The sequence below is a fragment of the Phacochoerus africanus genome, chromosome 7, assembly GCF_016906955.1.
Source record: "Phacochoerus africanus isolate WHEZ1 chromosome 7, ROS_Pafr_v1, whole genome shotgun sequence".
NCBI classification, from domain to species: Eukaryota; Metazoa; Chordata; class Mammalia; order Artiodactyla; family Suidae; genus Phacochoerus; species Phacochoerus africanus.
This window is the reverse complement of record NC_062550.1, coordinates 60397333-60413929: the sequence shown is the minus strand read 5'-3', so window position 1 is coordinate 60413929 and position 16597 is coordinate 60397333. Positions and strand designations below refer to the sequence as shown.

The 16597-nt window shown below is 40.2% G+C and overlaps 1 protein-coding gene across 2 annotated transcripts in view; it reads left to right on the top strand.

Moving 5' to 3' along the window:
• Positions 1–16597, top strand: part of DERA (deoxyribose-phosphate aldolase) — a 116003-nt gene that overhangs the window by 44912 nt on the left and 54494 nt on the right. For both annotated transcript variants that reach the window (XM_047787475.1, XM_047787474.1), the window contains exons 4-5: positions 427–522; positions 3379–3513. In XM_047787475.1, coding sequence (XP_047643431.1) covers positions 427–522; positions 3379–3513 — 231 coding nt within the window. The remainder of the gene's footprint in view (positions 1–426; positions 523–3378; positions 3514–16597) is intronic.

Sequence of the window (16597 nt, the reverse complement as noted above, 5' to 3'; positions counted from 1 at the left end):
AATGCAGGATCCAAGCCACCTACACCACAGCTCATGGCAATGCCAGATCCTTAACCCGCAACCTCGAGGCCAGGGATCAAACCCACAACCTCATGGTTCCTAGTCGGATTTGTTTCCTATGTGCCATGACAGGAACTCCTTTTTTTTTTTCATTTTTTTAGGAGTTTTTTTAAAAATGGCACTATGTTAACTTCCAAGAACAATGTATCAAAAATGTTTTCTTCTGTGATTGTAAGGATGAGAAAATGCTCTATGTGTCAAGAACTGAAAGGGAGTATGGCAAGTAAAAACCTTTAATTTGTTGCAGCATTGTAGGGAGTTTTTTTTTCCTCTCATTTTTGTTTCTACCCATGTGGGAGTATAAGTAATGATTAAAAGCATTTTGACTTCGCATAAAGTAGACCGTTCCAATTTCTTTCTTCATAGGCATTACTACAGCTGCCGTCTGTGTGTATCCTGCCCGGGTGTGTGATGCAGTCAGTGCACTAAAGGCCGCAGGCTGTGATATCCCAGTGGCATCAGGTAAAATCTGTGGCTTCTGCTGTTGTTTTGTCAACATGTTTCTAGATCTTTAAATCAGACACATTGGAGAATGAGCTGCATAGTTTTATACTATGGTTTTAAGTAGTTTTATATATTGACTTGGTTGTTTTTATCCATTCTTTTCGTATTCACCCATTGCCTGTTGAGTAGCAGACGTATTAATTCTTACGAATATAGAACTGTATCTCTGTCGTTAAAGGAAACAGTTGTTTAGGAGGAATAGTCAAAAACCATAATGCAGGACAGGTAGTGTTATTGATATGTAAGATGCAATAATAAAACTGTGCAGAAGGTACAGTCGTAAGTCTGAGTGGAGTGCTTAATTCTCTCTTAATGGAGGTCGGTGACACTCATTGCATGGGGGATGCCTCATAGAGGAGGTGGTAACTGCATTGGGTCGTAAGGACAAGGAGGAATGTAGAGATTGTGAAGATAGAGGATGGCATTTTATTTCATTTATTTATTTATTTATCTATTTATCTATTTATTTTTAGGGCTGCATGTGCAGCATGTGGAGCTTCCCAGGCTAGGGGTTGAATCGGAGCTGTAGCTGCTGCCCTACACCACAGCCACAGCAACACAGGATCTCAGCCTTGTCTGTGACTTACACCATAGCTCACAGCAATGCTGGATCCTTAACCCACTGAGTGAGGTCAGGGATTGACCCACATCCTCATGCATACTAGCTGAGTTCGTAACCCACTGAGCCATGACGGGCAGTCCTGGGAATGGCATTTTAGAGGAACCTAGCCTGTGTGAAGGCACAGAGGTACCTGAAATGGGGTTGCAATTTTTGGATCCTAAGGTAGGACAAAGAGAGAGCTTGGGAGTTGAAGCTGGGGAGGTGGTCTGGGGGCAGATCCCACGGAAAACCTGTGCCAGCCTGTGCCATTTGGGTTTATTTTGGTGATGGGAAAGATACCAAAAGATGTTAAGCAGAGGCACTAGGAGATCAGCTTCATGACATAGTACATTAGGGGGTGGTAGTGAACAAGTTAGAGAGAGCTGAAATGGGGTAGGACTTACACCATCCATGTGGGAGATGGTGAGAGCCACCCCAGAACCTGGGAGACAAAGAAGTGAGGGTATGTTTAAGAGCTGTTGACGTTTTTTTCCTTTTCTTTTTTTTCTTTTTTTTTTTTAGGGCCCTACCTCTGACATATGGAAGTTATTGGGCTAGGGTTCAAATCAGAGCTACAGCTGCCAACCTGCATCACAGCCACAGCAACTTGGGATTTGAGGTCGGCAGAGGTCACAGACACTGGATCCCTGACCCACTGAGCAAGGCCAGGAATCAAACCCTCATCCTCATAAATAGTAGTAGGATTTGTTTCTGCTGTGCCGAAACAGGATCTCTAGGAGCTATTGACTTAAGATAGAGGCAGTAGTATAGGATGAGGTATGAGGGAGGGAAAAAAGCCTTACTAAAAGCTTCCCTGTGTGTGTGTGTTTGTGCATGTGTATGCGTGCCCACGTTTGGATGGATGGATAGATGGATAGGAAATTAGATTCTCCTTTTAAAAGGTATTAGAGAAATATCCTGGTGCTTTAAAGAAGGAATCTGAGAAACTCATTAATTATTTTATTAGGAATACATCAAAAGAAACAGAGTATATAGTATTTCCCTACAACTTATTTGTGAAGATTCTCAAAGTATTTGCCAGCTACACCTTACCTTAATTTTTCATTGGCCCCAGTCATTTCTGCTTTTCCTTTATACAACAGGGAAGTGTGCTTTCCTCCAACGTGGCAGACCCAAGGAATTTAATAACAACAAGAATCCAAAGGTTATCTTTGACACGGGAATGGAATTAATAAGCATGTTGAAAATGTTAATACTTTTCGAAAAGTGTCATTGTGTTTTTATTTTCCTTTTCCTTATACTTGGCCTTTCTCTTCCCAGTTTACCCCGTCCCAGTTTTAGGGACTAATTAGGTGCTTTCCCATCATGAAATATCTCCTCTTTATTCCTATCTATTTGGCTCTTCATTTTAAGATAGGCAGTGGGAGGAACCTGTGTGGTGGTTACAACGGCTGTAAATGTGAGTGAGGAAATCCTGACAGCCGTAGCCAGCTTGGTCAAGAGTAGGATCCAGAATTAACAAGTGTCCATCAAGAAAGGGCTACAGCTACTATTTTATGACTATCAATATGAAGATATCATATCTTCTTTTTTATTATTTTTTTATTGAAGTATAGTGGATTTACAATGTTATGTTAACTTCTGTTGCACAGCAAAGTGATTCAGTTATACATGTATATATATACACATTCTTTTTAAAAAATATCCTTTTCCATTATGGTTCATTATAGGAGATTGAGTATAGTTCCCTGTGCTATAGAGTAGAACCTTATTTATCCATTCTAAATATAATAGCTTACATCTGCTAACTCCAGACTCCCACTTTATCCCTGCCCCAACCCCTACCCCCTTGGCAACCACAAGTCTATTCTCTATGTCTGTGAGTCTATTTCTGTTTGTAGATAGGTTCATTTGTGGATGAATCTTCTTAATCACTATTTACTTAAAGCACCCTCACAAGCATCTCTGGAGCAACTTAATTTCAGTTCTTCCAAAGATATACTACTAATATTTATCCTAATGTCAGTACTACATAAGATAGCATTTTATTTCTTCACACTTCACTTTGCAAGATAGGCAAGATATGCATGAAGTTCTAAAGTGTCATTCATGCTTTAGTCTAAACACTGGTTTTTTGGTCTGAAATTCTTTGTTGATATACTGATCAATTGAAATTTGTCTTCCTCCCCCTTCCCTTCTTCTCTGCCTGCCTTCCTCCCTTCCTTTCTTTTTTTTTCTCCTTTCTCTACTAGTGGCCACTGGCTTTCCAGCTGGACAGACTCATTTAAAAACACGATTAGAAGAGATCAGATTGGCTGTGGAAGATGGAGCTACAGAAATCGATGTGGTGATTAACAGGACCTTGGTGCTAACAGGCCAGTGGGAGGGTAAGTGCATGGCCTTGCCCAAGAGGGAGACTTGGTTCTTCCCTGGCTGGTTAGATGGCGAGGGTCTGATAAGAGGAAGCGTGGTTTGGAAGTCCTAATGCTCTAGATTACGAGTCACTAGATCCGAGGGTGGATCGAGGAGAAAACATGGCTAGGATTGCTCATCCTTGTCCCTCATACTCTAGGCAGTTGCCCACCTGCGTGAACTTTTCAGATCCTGTTGAGTGCTTAGGTGATTAGTTATTTCCATGCAGTGGATGTTTAACTTTTATTCTGTTTTCTGCTGTTTGTTACTCATTACTCAATACAAAAACCATTCTAGGAAAGTTTTTTTTTGGCCACATCCATAGCATGCAAAAGTTCCCGGGCCAGAGATCAAACCCCCCATGTCACAGAAGTGACAATACTGGGTCCTTAAGCTGCTGAGCTACCGGGAACTCCAAGGTAACTTTTTTATGTTAATTCTCTTTTTTTTGTTTTAATCTTTGTGGATCTTGAGGATGTGGGATTATTGTTTGGCCTGCTAAGTCTGTTTTTACTCCTACTATTCTTGCACATTAACTCCTCTGGATATTATTACATACTCACCTTTGAGAGTCGTGATTTGCTATCACAGTCAATTACAATAAGACATTACCTATTCCAGTAACAAAGAATTGTTTTTTTGGGTTTTTTTTGGCTGTACCCACAGCATATGGAAGTTCTCGATCTAGGAATTGAATCCAAACCACAGCTGTGACCTCTGCCACACCATGGCAATGCTGGGTCCTTAACCCACTGTGCTGGGCCAGGGATTGAACCACAGAGACAATGCTAGATCCTTAACCCACTGTGCCACAGTGGGAACTCCCAAGCTATTTTTTTTTTTTTTAAGAAATAGATTTTTACCTCTGTCTTAAATGTTTTGCATACTTAGAGATTGTTGATAGCTAAAATGAATACAATTCTGTATTTCAAAAAAAATCATTATAACAGGTAGTTTAAAATTTTTTAACAAAATCATAGGATAAACCCAAAATAATATATTGTCTCTTTAGATATATGAATAGCAAATAAATCTGATATTTCATTCTAATTATAAAGGTTGTATCTCCTCACTATTAAAAACAAAAATTCTATCAAAAAATAAAGGAGAAGTGGATATTCCGTATAATCTCATCCCCTGGATAACATTGCAATGCATAGCTTTCCAAACCTTTTTCTCTTCATATAACATACATTCAATATCCACCTTTTTGTAATAAATTAAAATTAAAATAGGATTATATTTAATGTATTTTTCCTTAACCTTCATATTGGACTTCCCAATATCTCATAGATGTCTCTCCATCAATCCATCTATCTCATCTTCTCTAAATTCTAATTCCATTGTTTAATCCATTAAGAATTACTTTTGGTTATGAAGCAGCCAGGATCCAATCAATGCTTTAAATGCTTGAGGATTTACTTGCCCATATGAAGTCTGGAACTAGATATTTCAGGGGTACTGTGGCAGTCCCACAAAGTTCTTGCAGATGTGGGCTACTTTTATGTTTTGGGAGATCTAGGCTACTTTTTTTTTTTTTTTGTCTTTTTGCCTTTTCTAGGGCTGCTTCCACGGCATATGGAGGTTCCCAGGCTAGGGGTTGGATTGGAGCTGTAGCCACCGGCTTAACACCAGGGCCACAGCAACGTGGGATCTGAGCTGCGTCTGCGACTTACACCACAGCTCACGGCAACGCCGGATCCTTAACCCACTGAGCGAGGCCAGGGATCGAACCCGCAACCTCATGGTTCCTAGTCGGATTCTTTAACCACTGCACCACGATGGGAACTCCAGAACTAGGCTACTTTTGTCTTCCACTTCTAAAGTGTGGCTTCTCTGCTCAAACCCAAGGGCACTTCATTGTCTGCAGTGGTTTTTGAAGCTCTAGCCTCACACACCCTCTTTAATTACACCTCATTGGTTCCATGACCATGCTTGGCTGCAAGTAAAGCTGGGAAATGTAGTCTTTCAGCTTGGAATATTAGCTATATTCCTGGACATTCTTAATATGGTAGGTGGTGCACATTTCTGAGCCTTGATGAAAAGGACTGAGGGAAATACCGACAGGGAGGGACAGTGTGCCATGTGATCTAAATAGGCTGTGACCATAAAAAGCTTAACAGCCAAAGTGAGCTATGGGGCAGATCATCTCAGAGATTTCAGTAGCCCCTGAGAGCATCCCTGTATCCCAGGATAATGCATCACTGGTACAGCAGTTCTGAAGGATCCAAGAAAAAGTGTCAGGCTGTTACTACTGCCTGACACTCCCATCTATACTTACCAGCATTTTTTAATCCTTTCTAGGTATAAATTCTTGACAGTTCACAAATACCTATTTGATTTTTGTTCCTTTTCTTATGGTTCATTTACGCTTTGGGCAGTTGCAATCATTTTTAAATGGCTTATTTTAAATAGATGTACCTTATCCCTACATATTAATTCTACCTACCTGCTTCTAGTCACAGATTTCAGTTAAGATTTATTGCTAGAGTAGGAAAAAAATGAGTAAGCATAGTAATTTAAAAGAAATATAGAAATAAACTGTGTCATTTAGTAGGATAAAAAACTGTCCTTTATCTGTTATTAAATAGTGTATAGAAGTGTAGTTTATAACTTGTGCTCTTATCTCTAGACTACTGCTAATTAGAGAAGAAAATATAATAGGAGATGAGATTTGATATAATTGGCTATCCCTTAATGAACTAGCAATTTAAAAACTGATAATTTCCCAATAACAGACATTCATGCAAATATAATAAAACACATGTTCATTCCAGACCATACTTTTTTTTTTTTTTTTTTTATGGCTGCACCTGTGGCATATGGAAATTCCCAACTAGGGATCAAATCAGAGCTACAGCTGCCAGCCTACCCCATAGCCACAGCAACTCCGTGTCTGCGACCTACATCACAGCTCATGGCAACGCTGGATCCTTAACCCACTGAGTGAGGCCAGGTTTTGAACCCTTATCCTCATGGATACTAGTCGGGTTCATTTCCACTGTGCCACAATAGGAACTCCCCAGACCATACTTTTCTATTAACTCTTTTTATGGTGTTAATAACCTCTTGACCCAAAACAAATTGAAAAGGAAAATTTACCACTAGAAAATTAATTTTAACTAGAAACCTGCAATGTCTTAGGCCTTTCTTCACTTCAGTATTTTGTCTTAATTTCACTTTTCAGTTTGACTACCTATTGTATTTTTCAGTGACATGTTTTAATATTAGCTGCTTACTAAAATATGAGCCTAACATTGATTTCTTGGAAGTTGCTGATGGAAGTGTCTCTGAGGCTATTACATATTCAGGTCCCTCTTCTCTGTGTGCCGAGGACACTGTGTACAGGACGCTGGTTAAAGCACAAAAGAGAGAATCTTGAGTTTTAAACCTGGCTGTTCAGACTGTCCTAGCCATTTCTCATGGTCACAAGGGTCCACTGTTTAGGGTATGAACTCAGAGGGGAGGCTGGAGATGGGCTCGTATTCCTCTTCTTGGATTCTCTTTGGTGACCATTTAAAATCTGCTCTCCTCAAACTTCTAATTTTTCTACCCACCTCGAGGCTCTTTAAGTCTTGGCAAACGACCTGCTCCTTCTCAGAAAAAATAGAATCCATCAGGCAGGAACTTCTCAAGGTTCTTGCATCAGATCTGCTTCCTTTGCTTCCTCCTATTCTCCTTCCTCCTGAGTCAGCCCCTCTGCTGCGCTGTGGCTCCATCTCATCGTTTCTCGGCCTTAGTCCTTTTATGGGCCATTTTCCTCTCTGGTAGCTTCTGCCTCTCCCTACTAGCTCATCCCATCAGCATCTAAGCACACATCTAAACCTCTTACCCACTTGCCAGCATTCCCCCTCCTCCTTAGCTGAGTATCTTTAGTCACTCCCTCTTCAGGGCTTAATTTCTTAAAAGGGTTGAATTTTCTTGTTTCTCTTGAACCTGTTCTAACCAAGTACCAGTGGCCTATTATTTTGCTGTGTCCCGGGATACTTCTCAGTTGTTTAGCTGTGTCCTGAAGCAGCAGTTGACGCAGTGAACCATTTCCTTTTGGAAACATTCTCCTGTCAGGCTTTGATGACTTTTTTTTTTTTTTTTCAAGTTTTCCTCTGCATTTTTGATAACTCCTGCATTTTGTTTTTAGACTCCTCCTCCTCCTCAGCCATCAGTGAAGTGTCTGTGGTCCTTAGGTTCTGTCCCCGAGAACTCTCACACTTTTCCTTAGACTCTGTACTCTCTCCTCTGAAAAACTCATATCCTTCCTGATTTTGGCTGTTTCCTGTGCTGAGGACCAAACCTCCAGAGCACAAAACCCATGTTTCTCTGGCTCCAGAACCGTGTTCCATTTCCCCACTAAACTGATTCCCATTGAAATGATGCTTTTCATCCATCAGTTTCACATAAGTGGATGTTCACAATCAGTGAATCTTGACCAAATCAGAATCTAGCTATTTGGGAAAAAAAATCCATTTAAAAGCATTTATATTTCCTTGACTTTATCAATGCATTCTATTAAATACAATTTATTTTTTTCTAGATCATTCAGAACTGTTGCATCAGTGATTACAGGCATACCTCATTTTATTTTGCTTTGCTCTATTGCACTTCACAGATAAATGTGATTTTTTTTTTTTTCAAATGGAAGGTGTGGGGCAACCCCATGTTAAATAAGACACCTTTTTTCTGACAGCATTTACTCCCTTCATTTCTCTGTCACATTTTGGTGTTTCTCACAATATTTCAGACATTTTCATTATTACTGTATTTGTTATGGTGATCTGTGATCCGTGATCTTTGATGTTACTATTACAAAAGGATTATGACTCTGGAGGGTCAGATGCTGGTTAGCATTTTTAGCAAAAAAGTACTTTTTAATTAAGGTATGTAGGGAGTTCCTGCCGTGGCTCAGTGGAAACAAATCCAGCTAGGAACCATGAGGTTGCAAGTTTGATCCCTGGCCTCGCTCATTGGGTTAAAGATCTGGTGTTGTGTTGCCGTGAGCTGTGGTGTGGGTCGCAGACACGGCTGGGATCTGGCATTGCTGTGCATAGGCCGGTGGTTACAGCTCTGGTTAGACCCCTAGCCTGGGAATCTCCATGTGCCTCGGGTGCGGCCCTCAAAAGACAAAGAGCCAAAAAGAAAAAAAAATAAGATATATACGTTGTTTTTGTTAGACATAATGCTGTTGCACACTTAATAGATTATAGGATAATGCAAGCATAACTTTTTTATGCACTAGAAAACCAAAAATCTCCGGCGACTCGCTTATTCTGATATTTGGTTTATTCTGGTGGTTGGGAACTGAACCTGAAGTATCTCTGAGGTCTTCTGTTTGTTATCCTGAAATACAGTGATGCCCTCAGGGGCTTCTGAAGTCTCTGAGATGACTTACCCCATAATTAGTGGTCCAGATTGTTGTGGCTTTTTTTTTTTTACTTCATGTTATCTTTTTATTTAAACATTTTTGTTATTGTTGTTGTGCCTGGTCCTTAGCTGTTAGGCTTTTTACTGTCAGCCTGCTCACTGTCAGCATGTTACACTGTCGTTTCCTGTCAATACTTCCCTCACTCCTTTCCACCTGGGCAAAGAGATGTGCACCATCTAACTTATCGCTCAGGAAAGCGGTTTTAACTGGACAGTGTCTGGCACGTACTGCTGGTTCTCAGAATTACCTGACAGACATTTTCAAATTTCTTGCCTCGGTTCTTTTCCTCACAGAATCCAGCATGTTCCCCTGAGTATGTGTAATGTCAGAATTGGGACTGGATGTAAAGGAGGAGGAGGCGTCTACACTGAAAAGTGCTCCATGTGATTTTGATTCCACCCTACTTCCCCCTCCGTAGTCCTGTGGAGAAGAAATAACTTGGAGCATCTTTTTTTTTTTTTTTAACATACTTATAGTTCTTGGTTTTTATGTAATTGAGGTGCTGCATAAATTGAAGCATTGTTGAATTTACCTATTGATTAACTAGCACTCATTGCATTCCTCATGTGTTGCTGTTTCATTTAGCCTGGCTCTGCATTTGACAGTTATTGGGAGGCTTAAAGAACAGTGTTACTCTGGAGCGCTTAGCCAGGGAGACACTGACCTCTGTGCTCCTACGAGGATGTTCTGTCCTGGGAAGACTGCGCTTTGGGGTGAGAGAACAGCAGTCCCATGCTGGACTGGGAGAGACATGGAGGCACTGGCCAGCCAGCCAGATAGGCCAGCCATCATTGGAGTCACAGTCAAATCCAGAACATCCCCGGAAGGACTAGACAGTGGAAGAAGAAGGAGGGCAGTGCTGGGAAACCTGAAATAGTTGAGAGTAAGGTCTGTCTGTGCACAAGACAGACCTTGGTTGGACTCCTGGCACTGTCATTAGTAGCTGTTTGCTCCTAGACAAGTTACTCGGACTCTCTGTTCCTTTGCTGTAAAATAGGAATAATGGCATATACTTCATGGGGTTATAAAAGGGATTAAATTAGAAAATGTATATAAATTGATCTTCCTGTTGCTTGGCGCATATGAACCCCTCCAAGCCAACTGCAGCCTCCTCTTTTCTCCCAATGAGGATAGTGTGTTGTCAAAGAAGGTAACGATATAGCACGTGCACTGAGTTAATGAAGAGGCACTCAAAAGACATGGGCTTTAGTATTTATAACTTCTCTAATTTATACCTAGCCCTTGGGCAGACATTTCACTTTTCTCGGCTTCCATTTAGAGAATCTACCAGTGGGGGATAAGACCTAAGGATTTCTGCAGTCCTTTAGAGCTATAACAGCCTGTGATTTTGTACTTGGTGTTTTCATTGTCTGTGTGTATTATTCCCATGATAAGTACTTGCAATCCAGTATTTTTTAATAATGATATTGAAGTTGACATCCAGGTTGCGTTCCTTAAACAGTTCTTGGAAGGAAGCATTCACCAGAAGGGGTTCATCATCCACAAATCTTGCTGAGCAGGTTTGGAAAATTAAATGCATTCCACGCTCTGTAAATATACAGAGGTGTTCATTTTTTACTTTTTTATGACCTCTCCCTGCCACATATATTTACCTAATGTATTTCTAGTGCCATAGTAACGCTACCAGATTCAAGAATCTTCCAGGACCTTGAGCTCAGGTCCTAGAGCTGTCTTTACTAGTTTTTGGAATCCCATTCCACACTGGAGCACCGCAGACATAACTCCAAAGGTGACTTCTTCTGTGACATTTTTCCATCATCCTGTGTTCAGGGTCACAAGTGGAAATATTGTTTGTCTTCTGTATGCAAAGCCTGACCTACCTTTTACCCTATTCAGTTCTTCAGCTCTCAGTTGCTCTCCAAAACTTGGTGGGTGGAGCACATGCCTCATTGCTACCAAGAGCTTTGGTGTGAGAGAATGAAATATTCCCGCCAAAGCCACAGTTTCTGTTACTGTGTTTTATGCAAGTGGATCTTGGAAATCTTGAATCTGGGCAACAATTTATTTTTCTTATTTGCTTATTTTTACAGAAGAAGGGTGGTGGAATGAATATCCCTCTTAAAAGAAGTTAGTATTTTTTCTTTGATTCGTAGAGCCGTTAAGCATAATACTCTTGAGAAGAGAAATCTAAATCTGTAGATAGTTTTGGGGGAGGAATCACATAATCCATAATCTGTGCTTTCTGTTTTGAGGTTGTTTATCACAGAAAAATTGTGGAGATACTTATGGCAGCTGTATGCGTTTATGGTTTTTGTTTTTATGCTATGATTCTTCAAAACTTCAAATACTATTGACAAAAATGTGTATGTTTTATCTCTTGTAGGTTATTTTACTTCCTGGTGTTCTAGCTCATCTCTGTTTTTGTCTTACAAGATTAATTAGTTGCCTTGGTGGATGAAAACTGTTCTTGAACATTTTGTGACTTTTTTAGATTAAAAGGTTGCTGTATAATTTTATATTAAGTGTTTTACTGTACATATAATTATCTTAAGAGTTATTTTCAGGCCACTCTTGTGCAGTGTTGAACATCTTTCCGGTACTCAAAAAATAATTGCTTATGTCCGTTAACAGTTATTTTTTAAGTGCCTTTGAATAGCATGAAATACAAAAGGAAATCTACTTTATGGCTTTTAGAGAGGAAATACAGTCTTTAAACACTTGGATTCTTTCTAAATCTTGATTTCCATACATGAATGCTTTACCAACATAGTTTTGTATGTCCATAGCAGTGTTTTTTTTCCGGAGAACTTAATAGATTGCCAGTAGCCTCAAGATTAAGAATCTGTCTTCCTTTTAGGTAGAAGCTGAAGAGAAAGAGGAAAGTTTTAGGTAGAGAAATACACAATGCTTTGGATGCAAGTTCCTGCTGACACAAGGAGACAGAAGGTAGAGTCAGGGGTCACACTTGGATCAACATCCTCATGCACACAGGCCTTTCCCAGAGTGGCTGAGTTCCCTGAGTCCTGCCAGGGACCACTGCACCAGCACAGCCCCGCTTGTATTTCTGCAGGCAGTGACAAGCAGAAGGTCAGGTTAAGGCCTCCATTTCTCCTCCTCAGCGTGGCAGCAGCAGGAGAGATGCAGGGGGACAGACAGGAGACCACGCCTCTGCTTATGCAGTGTAATACATCCCAGGTTTCTAGTGCATCCACTTTCACTGTTCCTGAAAACTTCATTATAAGTCAAAACGTTTATTATCAGGTTTTTAATGTGACATCACTATGCCAGCCACTTCTCCAGTGAGTGTGTTTTGTTAAATTTTGCATTATTCTGACTAATTTGCAGCCGTGGTATTTGAATTCCATTTTCGTTTGTCAGTCATCTTTTATAATAGCCTTCCAAATTATTATTTTTCTGAAACATGCAAGAATTGTTCTTTCTTCCTTTTTTTTTTTTTTTAAACAGGGAATTTTCGGTTTCTGTAATATTTGAAATTTTAACAATGAATATATATTATATGCAAGTATGTGAGCAGAAAATTAATAAATGCTCTAGGGAATAAGGTCACGACGTATGCAAAGATTTAACTTTAAGGATGTTTACTGAAATATTGTTTATAAGAGCAAAAATCTGAAACCTTAAATATCCAATAGTAGAAAAACGATTGAATACATTATTTACGACCGTGTAATGGAAGATTGTGCAGCCATTAAAAATTGTGCTACAAGAGTTCCCTGGCGGCTTAGCAGCTATGGACTTGGTGTTGTCACTCTTGTGGTTCAGGTTTGTTTCCGGGCCTGGGGATTTTTGTATGCTGCAGGCATTGCCAAAAACCAATGTGCTACAGACCTGTAACTATTAATACAGATAAATGTCAATGATAAAGAAAAAAAGCAGATTTCAAAATAATATGTACCATATATAATCACACATTTTTTTTCTTGTTTAAAAACGATAGAATGGATGACAGTCTCAAAAGCCCTCCCAGGAGAAAAATACCTGGATGCTAAGTAAATTACAAGAGTGAAATAGTTGCAAAAGTAGTACACAAAACTGTTTACTCTTCACTCAGATTCCACAATAATAATTCCTTTGTGGTTCAGTGGGTTAGGGACCTGGAGTTGTCACTCCTGCAGCTCTGGTCTCATAGCTATGGCGCAGGTTTGATTCCTGGCCCGGGAACTTCCATGTGCCTTGGGCATGGCTTAAAAAGAAAAAATAAATTCCCCAATTATAAAATTCCACCCCATTTACCTTTTTGCCTTATCATTTTCTCTCTTTTTCTGTCTCTCTATGTATGTGTGTGTGTATACACACATACAATGTGTATATATGATAATATATATGTATATATTTTGCTTTTTAAGGCCACACTCACAGCATATGGAAATTCCCCTACTAGGGTTCAAATTGGAGCTACAGTTGCTGGCCATAGCCACAGCCACAGCCACAGCCACAGCCAGCAACGTGGGACCCGAGCCTCATCTGAGAGCTACACCACAGCTCATAGCAATGCCTGATCCCTGGCCTCCTGAGTGAGACCAGGGATCAAACCCGCATCCTCATGGATACTAGTTGGATTCATTTCTGCTGAGCCACAATGGAAACTCATGTATATGTACAATTTTTTTCTGAATTATTTGAGGTTAAGTTGTAGACCTCTTGATCCATTACTATTCATTGATAATTCTTCAGTTATTACTCTGATAGTTTCCTAATGGTGATTTTCTAATTCCATCATTTCTTCTATACCTACTACTTTCTCCTCCTTCCCCTTTTTCTTTCTCTTTATAAGAACTCAAGGATTCCTGTTTTACTTAGTTGGTAATAATCCATTACTATCATTATTTATTTTGATACTCAAATTGTCCCATATTTGTCAAGTGGAAACTGCTTCAAACTGGCTTCTCTGTCCTTTTAACATGTTTCCATTGCTCTTTGAGAACTTCCTTGCAATTTTTTTTTTTTTTTTTTGCTTTTTAGGGCCATACCTGCGGCATATGGAGGTTCCCAGGCTTGGGGTCGAATCGGAGCTATAGCTGCTGGCCTACACCACAGCCACAGCAATGCCAGGTCCCAGCCAAGTATTTGATCTACACCACAGCTCACAGCACCGCTGGAGCCTTAATGCGCTGAGCCAGGCCAGGGATCGAACCGACATCCTCATGGATCCTAGTCAAGTTCGCTTACCGCTGAGCCACGAAATGAACTCCCTTTACAATTCTCATAAAAGATGTTTCAGACTTATTTTCAGCCTTGTCTGCCCCAGGCCTGGAATCAGCCATTTTTCCAAGGTGCTCTGTTTCCTTTTATTGAAGACTGGTACTTAAAAACCAAGATCTGAGGGAGTTCCCGTCGTGGTGCAGTGGTTAACGAATCCGACTAGGAACCATGAGGTTGCGGGTTCGGTCCCTGCCCTTGCTCAGTGGGTTAACGATCCGGCGTTGCCGTGAGCTGTGGTGTAGGTCATAGACGCGGCTCGGATCCTGCGTTGCTGTGGCTCTGGTGTAGGCCAGTGGCTCCAGCTCCGATTCAACCCCTAGCCTGGGAACCTCCATATGCCTCGGGAGCGGCCCAATAAATAGCAAAAAGACAAAAAAAAAAAAAAAAACCACCAAGATCTGGGCGCTAGGTATACTCATTGCTGCAGGGTTGTTACTGTTTCCAGGCCTTCTCAGTGAAACAGATCTATGAACTAACGTGTGTATATAATGCATACATGTAAACATGCATAGATCAATCGCTCGCTCGATCGATCTATCTTTATTAGAAACATGAGTTCACACTAACTTCCATTACAGGCCAACAGTATATGGTTTATTCTTGCCCTCTCTCTTTCTATATATATTCCCCTTTTTCTTGCCAGAGAGAGATTTTGCTCCCACTTTCTTCAATATATTTGTTTATTGTTGAATTTCCTTGAATATAACAGTCTCTTGATTGTGCAGGCTATCCTCTGGGCCCAGTACTGTGTCCTCAGGCTGAGTATGCTCACTTAAGTTTTCCAGAATTCCCAGCCCTCACTGATAAGCCTATCCCTTGATGTATAGAAAACACTTAGAGAATTTTTAAAGGAAGATGCTTTGAAAACCTAAGAGATTTTTAATTCATAGGAATATTAATTCCTAATGAGGAGTTTTTTGGAAAGAAGGTCTCTTGAACTTAGCACTTCACTTTTAATTTCCTCCACATATGTAGTCCTATAGCAATTACATAAATCCACATCCTGCTGCTGTCCTTTCTTGCAAATATAGGAGGAAATCCAGCCATTAGTTTTTCCATTGTTTTGCTCATTTATACTGAAGGTGACAGTTGAGTATGTTAAAAGACATTATGGTTTGAGATTGGGTTCCATTTCAGTTATCAAGTTGCTTTGATTTGTGTATGTCGCTTATCAGGGTTCCAAGGTGTCTGTCCTTGTAATGCCAAGGTGCTCAAATCCACCTAGATGCCAATGCTTCGTATGGCTTCTCTAGCTTGTGTTGGAGTGAAATGGTTTTTGTTTTTTAGAAGTAAAATCTGTAAATTCTAATTATGCTTTCATAAGTATTAGGTTTTTGTTTTTATAAGTTATTTTTGGAATTCTGGAAGTATATAAGAAAAAATATGAAAAACTAATATTGAGTAATTAAAAGCTTACAAAATGCCTGGTACTCTTCTAGCCACACGTGTATTATTTTATATAAATGTCTCAAAAATATGTGAGCAAACAGTAGCCCCCTAAGTAATTTAGGCTTAGAAAAATTGACTCATTCCTACAAGTTTACATGACTAGCAAGTGGCCCAAACTGTCTTATTCCAGCCATCTCTGCCATCCAAAGGAACATGGCCTTTGAGTTAAAAAAAAAAAAAAAGGAGTTCCCGTCGTGGTGCAGTGGTTAACGAATCCAACTAGGAACCATGAGGTTGCGGGTTCGGTCCCTGCCCTTGCTCAGTGGGTTAATGATCCGGCGTTGCCGTGAGCTGTGGTGTAGATTGCAGACGCGGCTCGGATCCCGCGTTGCTGTGGCTCTGGCGTAGGCTGGCGGCTACAGCTCCGATTGGACCCCTAGCCTGGGAACCTCCATATGCCGCGGGAGCGGCCCAAAGAAATAGCAAAAAAAAAACCCCCCAAAAAAACAAAAAAAAATTGTGATATAGTAAACTAGACTTCTCGCCTGGTGCCCCAAAGAGGTTGTATCTTGTGTTCTTTAGGAAATAGAGATCATAGTATCCTCTGCTTTTATCTGTCCCTCTGTGCTCTGTACCCGATGTGCACTCTGCAGGAACAGTAACAGCATCACTGCCACCAGCAGTGTTGGAACACAAGTAACTGATGTTCCTTAAGTGTTAACTAGGTACTAGATCCTGTCCTTAGCACTTTTAATGTATTTTAACCTATTTAATACTTGAAATAACTCCATGAAATGTGCAAATCTCTATTATCCCCATTTATTTTTATTTTATTTTTTATTGAAGCATAGTTGATTTGCAATGTTTTCATTTCAGGTGTACAGCAAAATGATTCAGTTATACGGATACATATGTACTTATTCATTTTCACATTCTTTTCCCTTATAGGTTCTTACAAAATACTGAGTGTAGTTCCCTGTGCTATAGAGTAGGGCCTTGTTGGTTTTCTCTTTTATATATAGTAGTGTATATTTGCTAATCCCAAACTCCCAATTTATCTCCCCCCA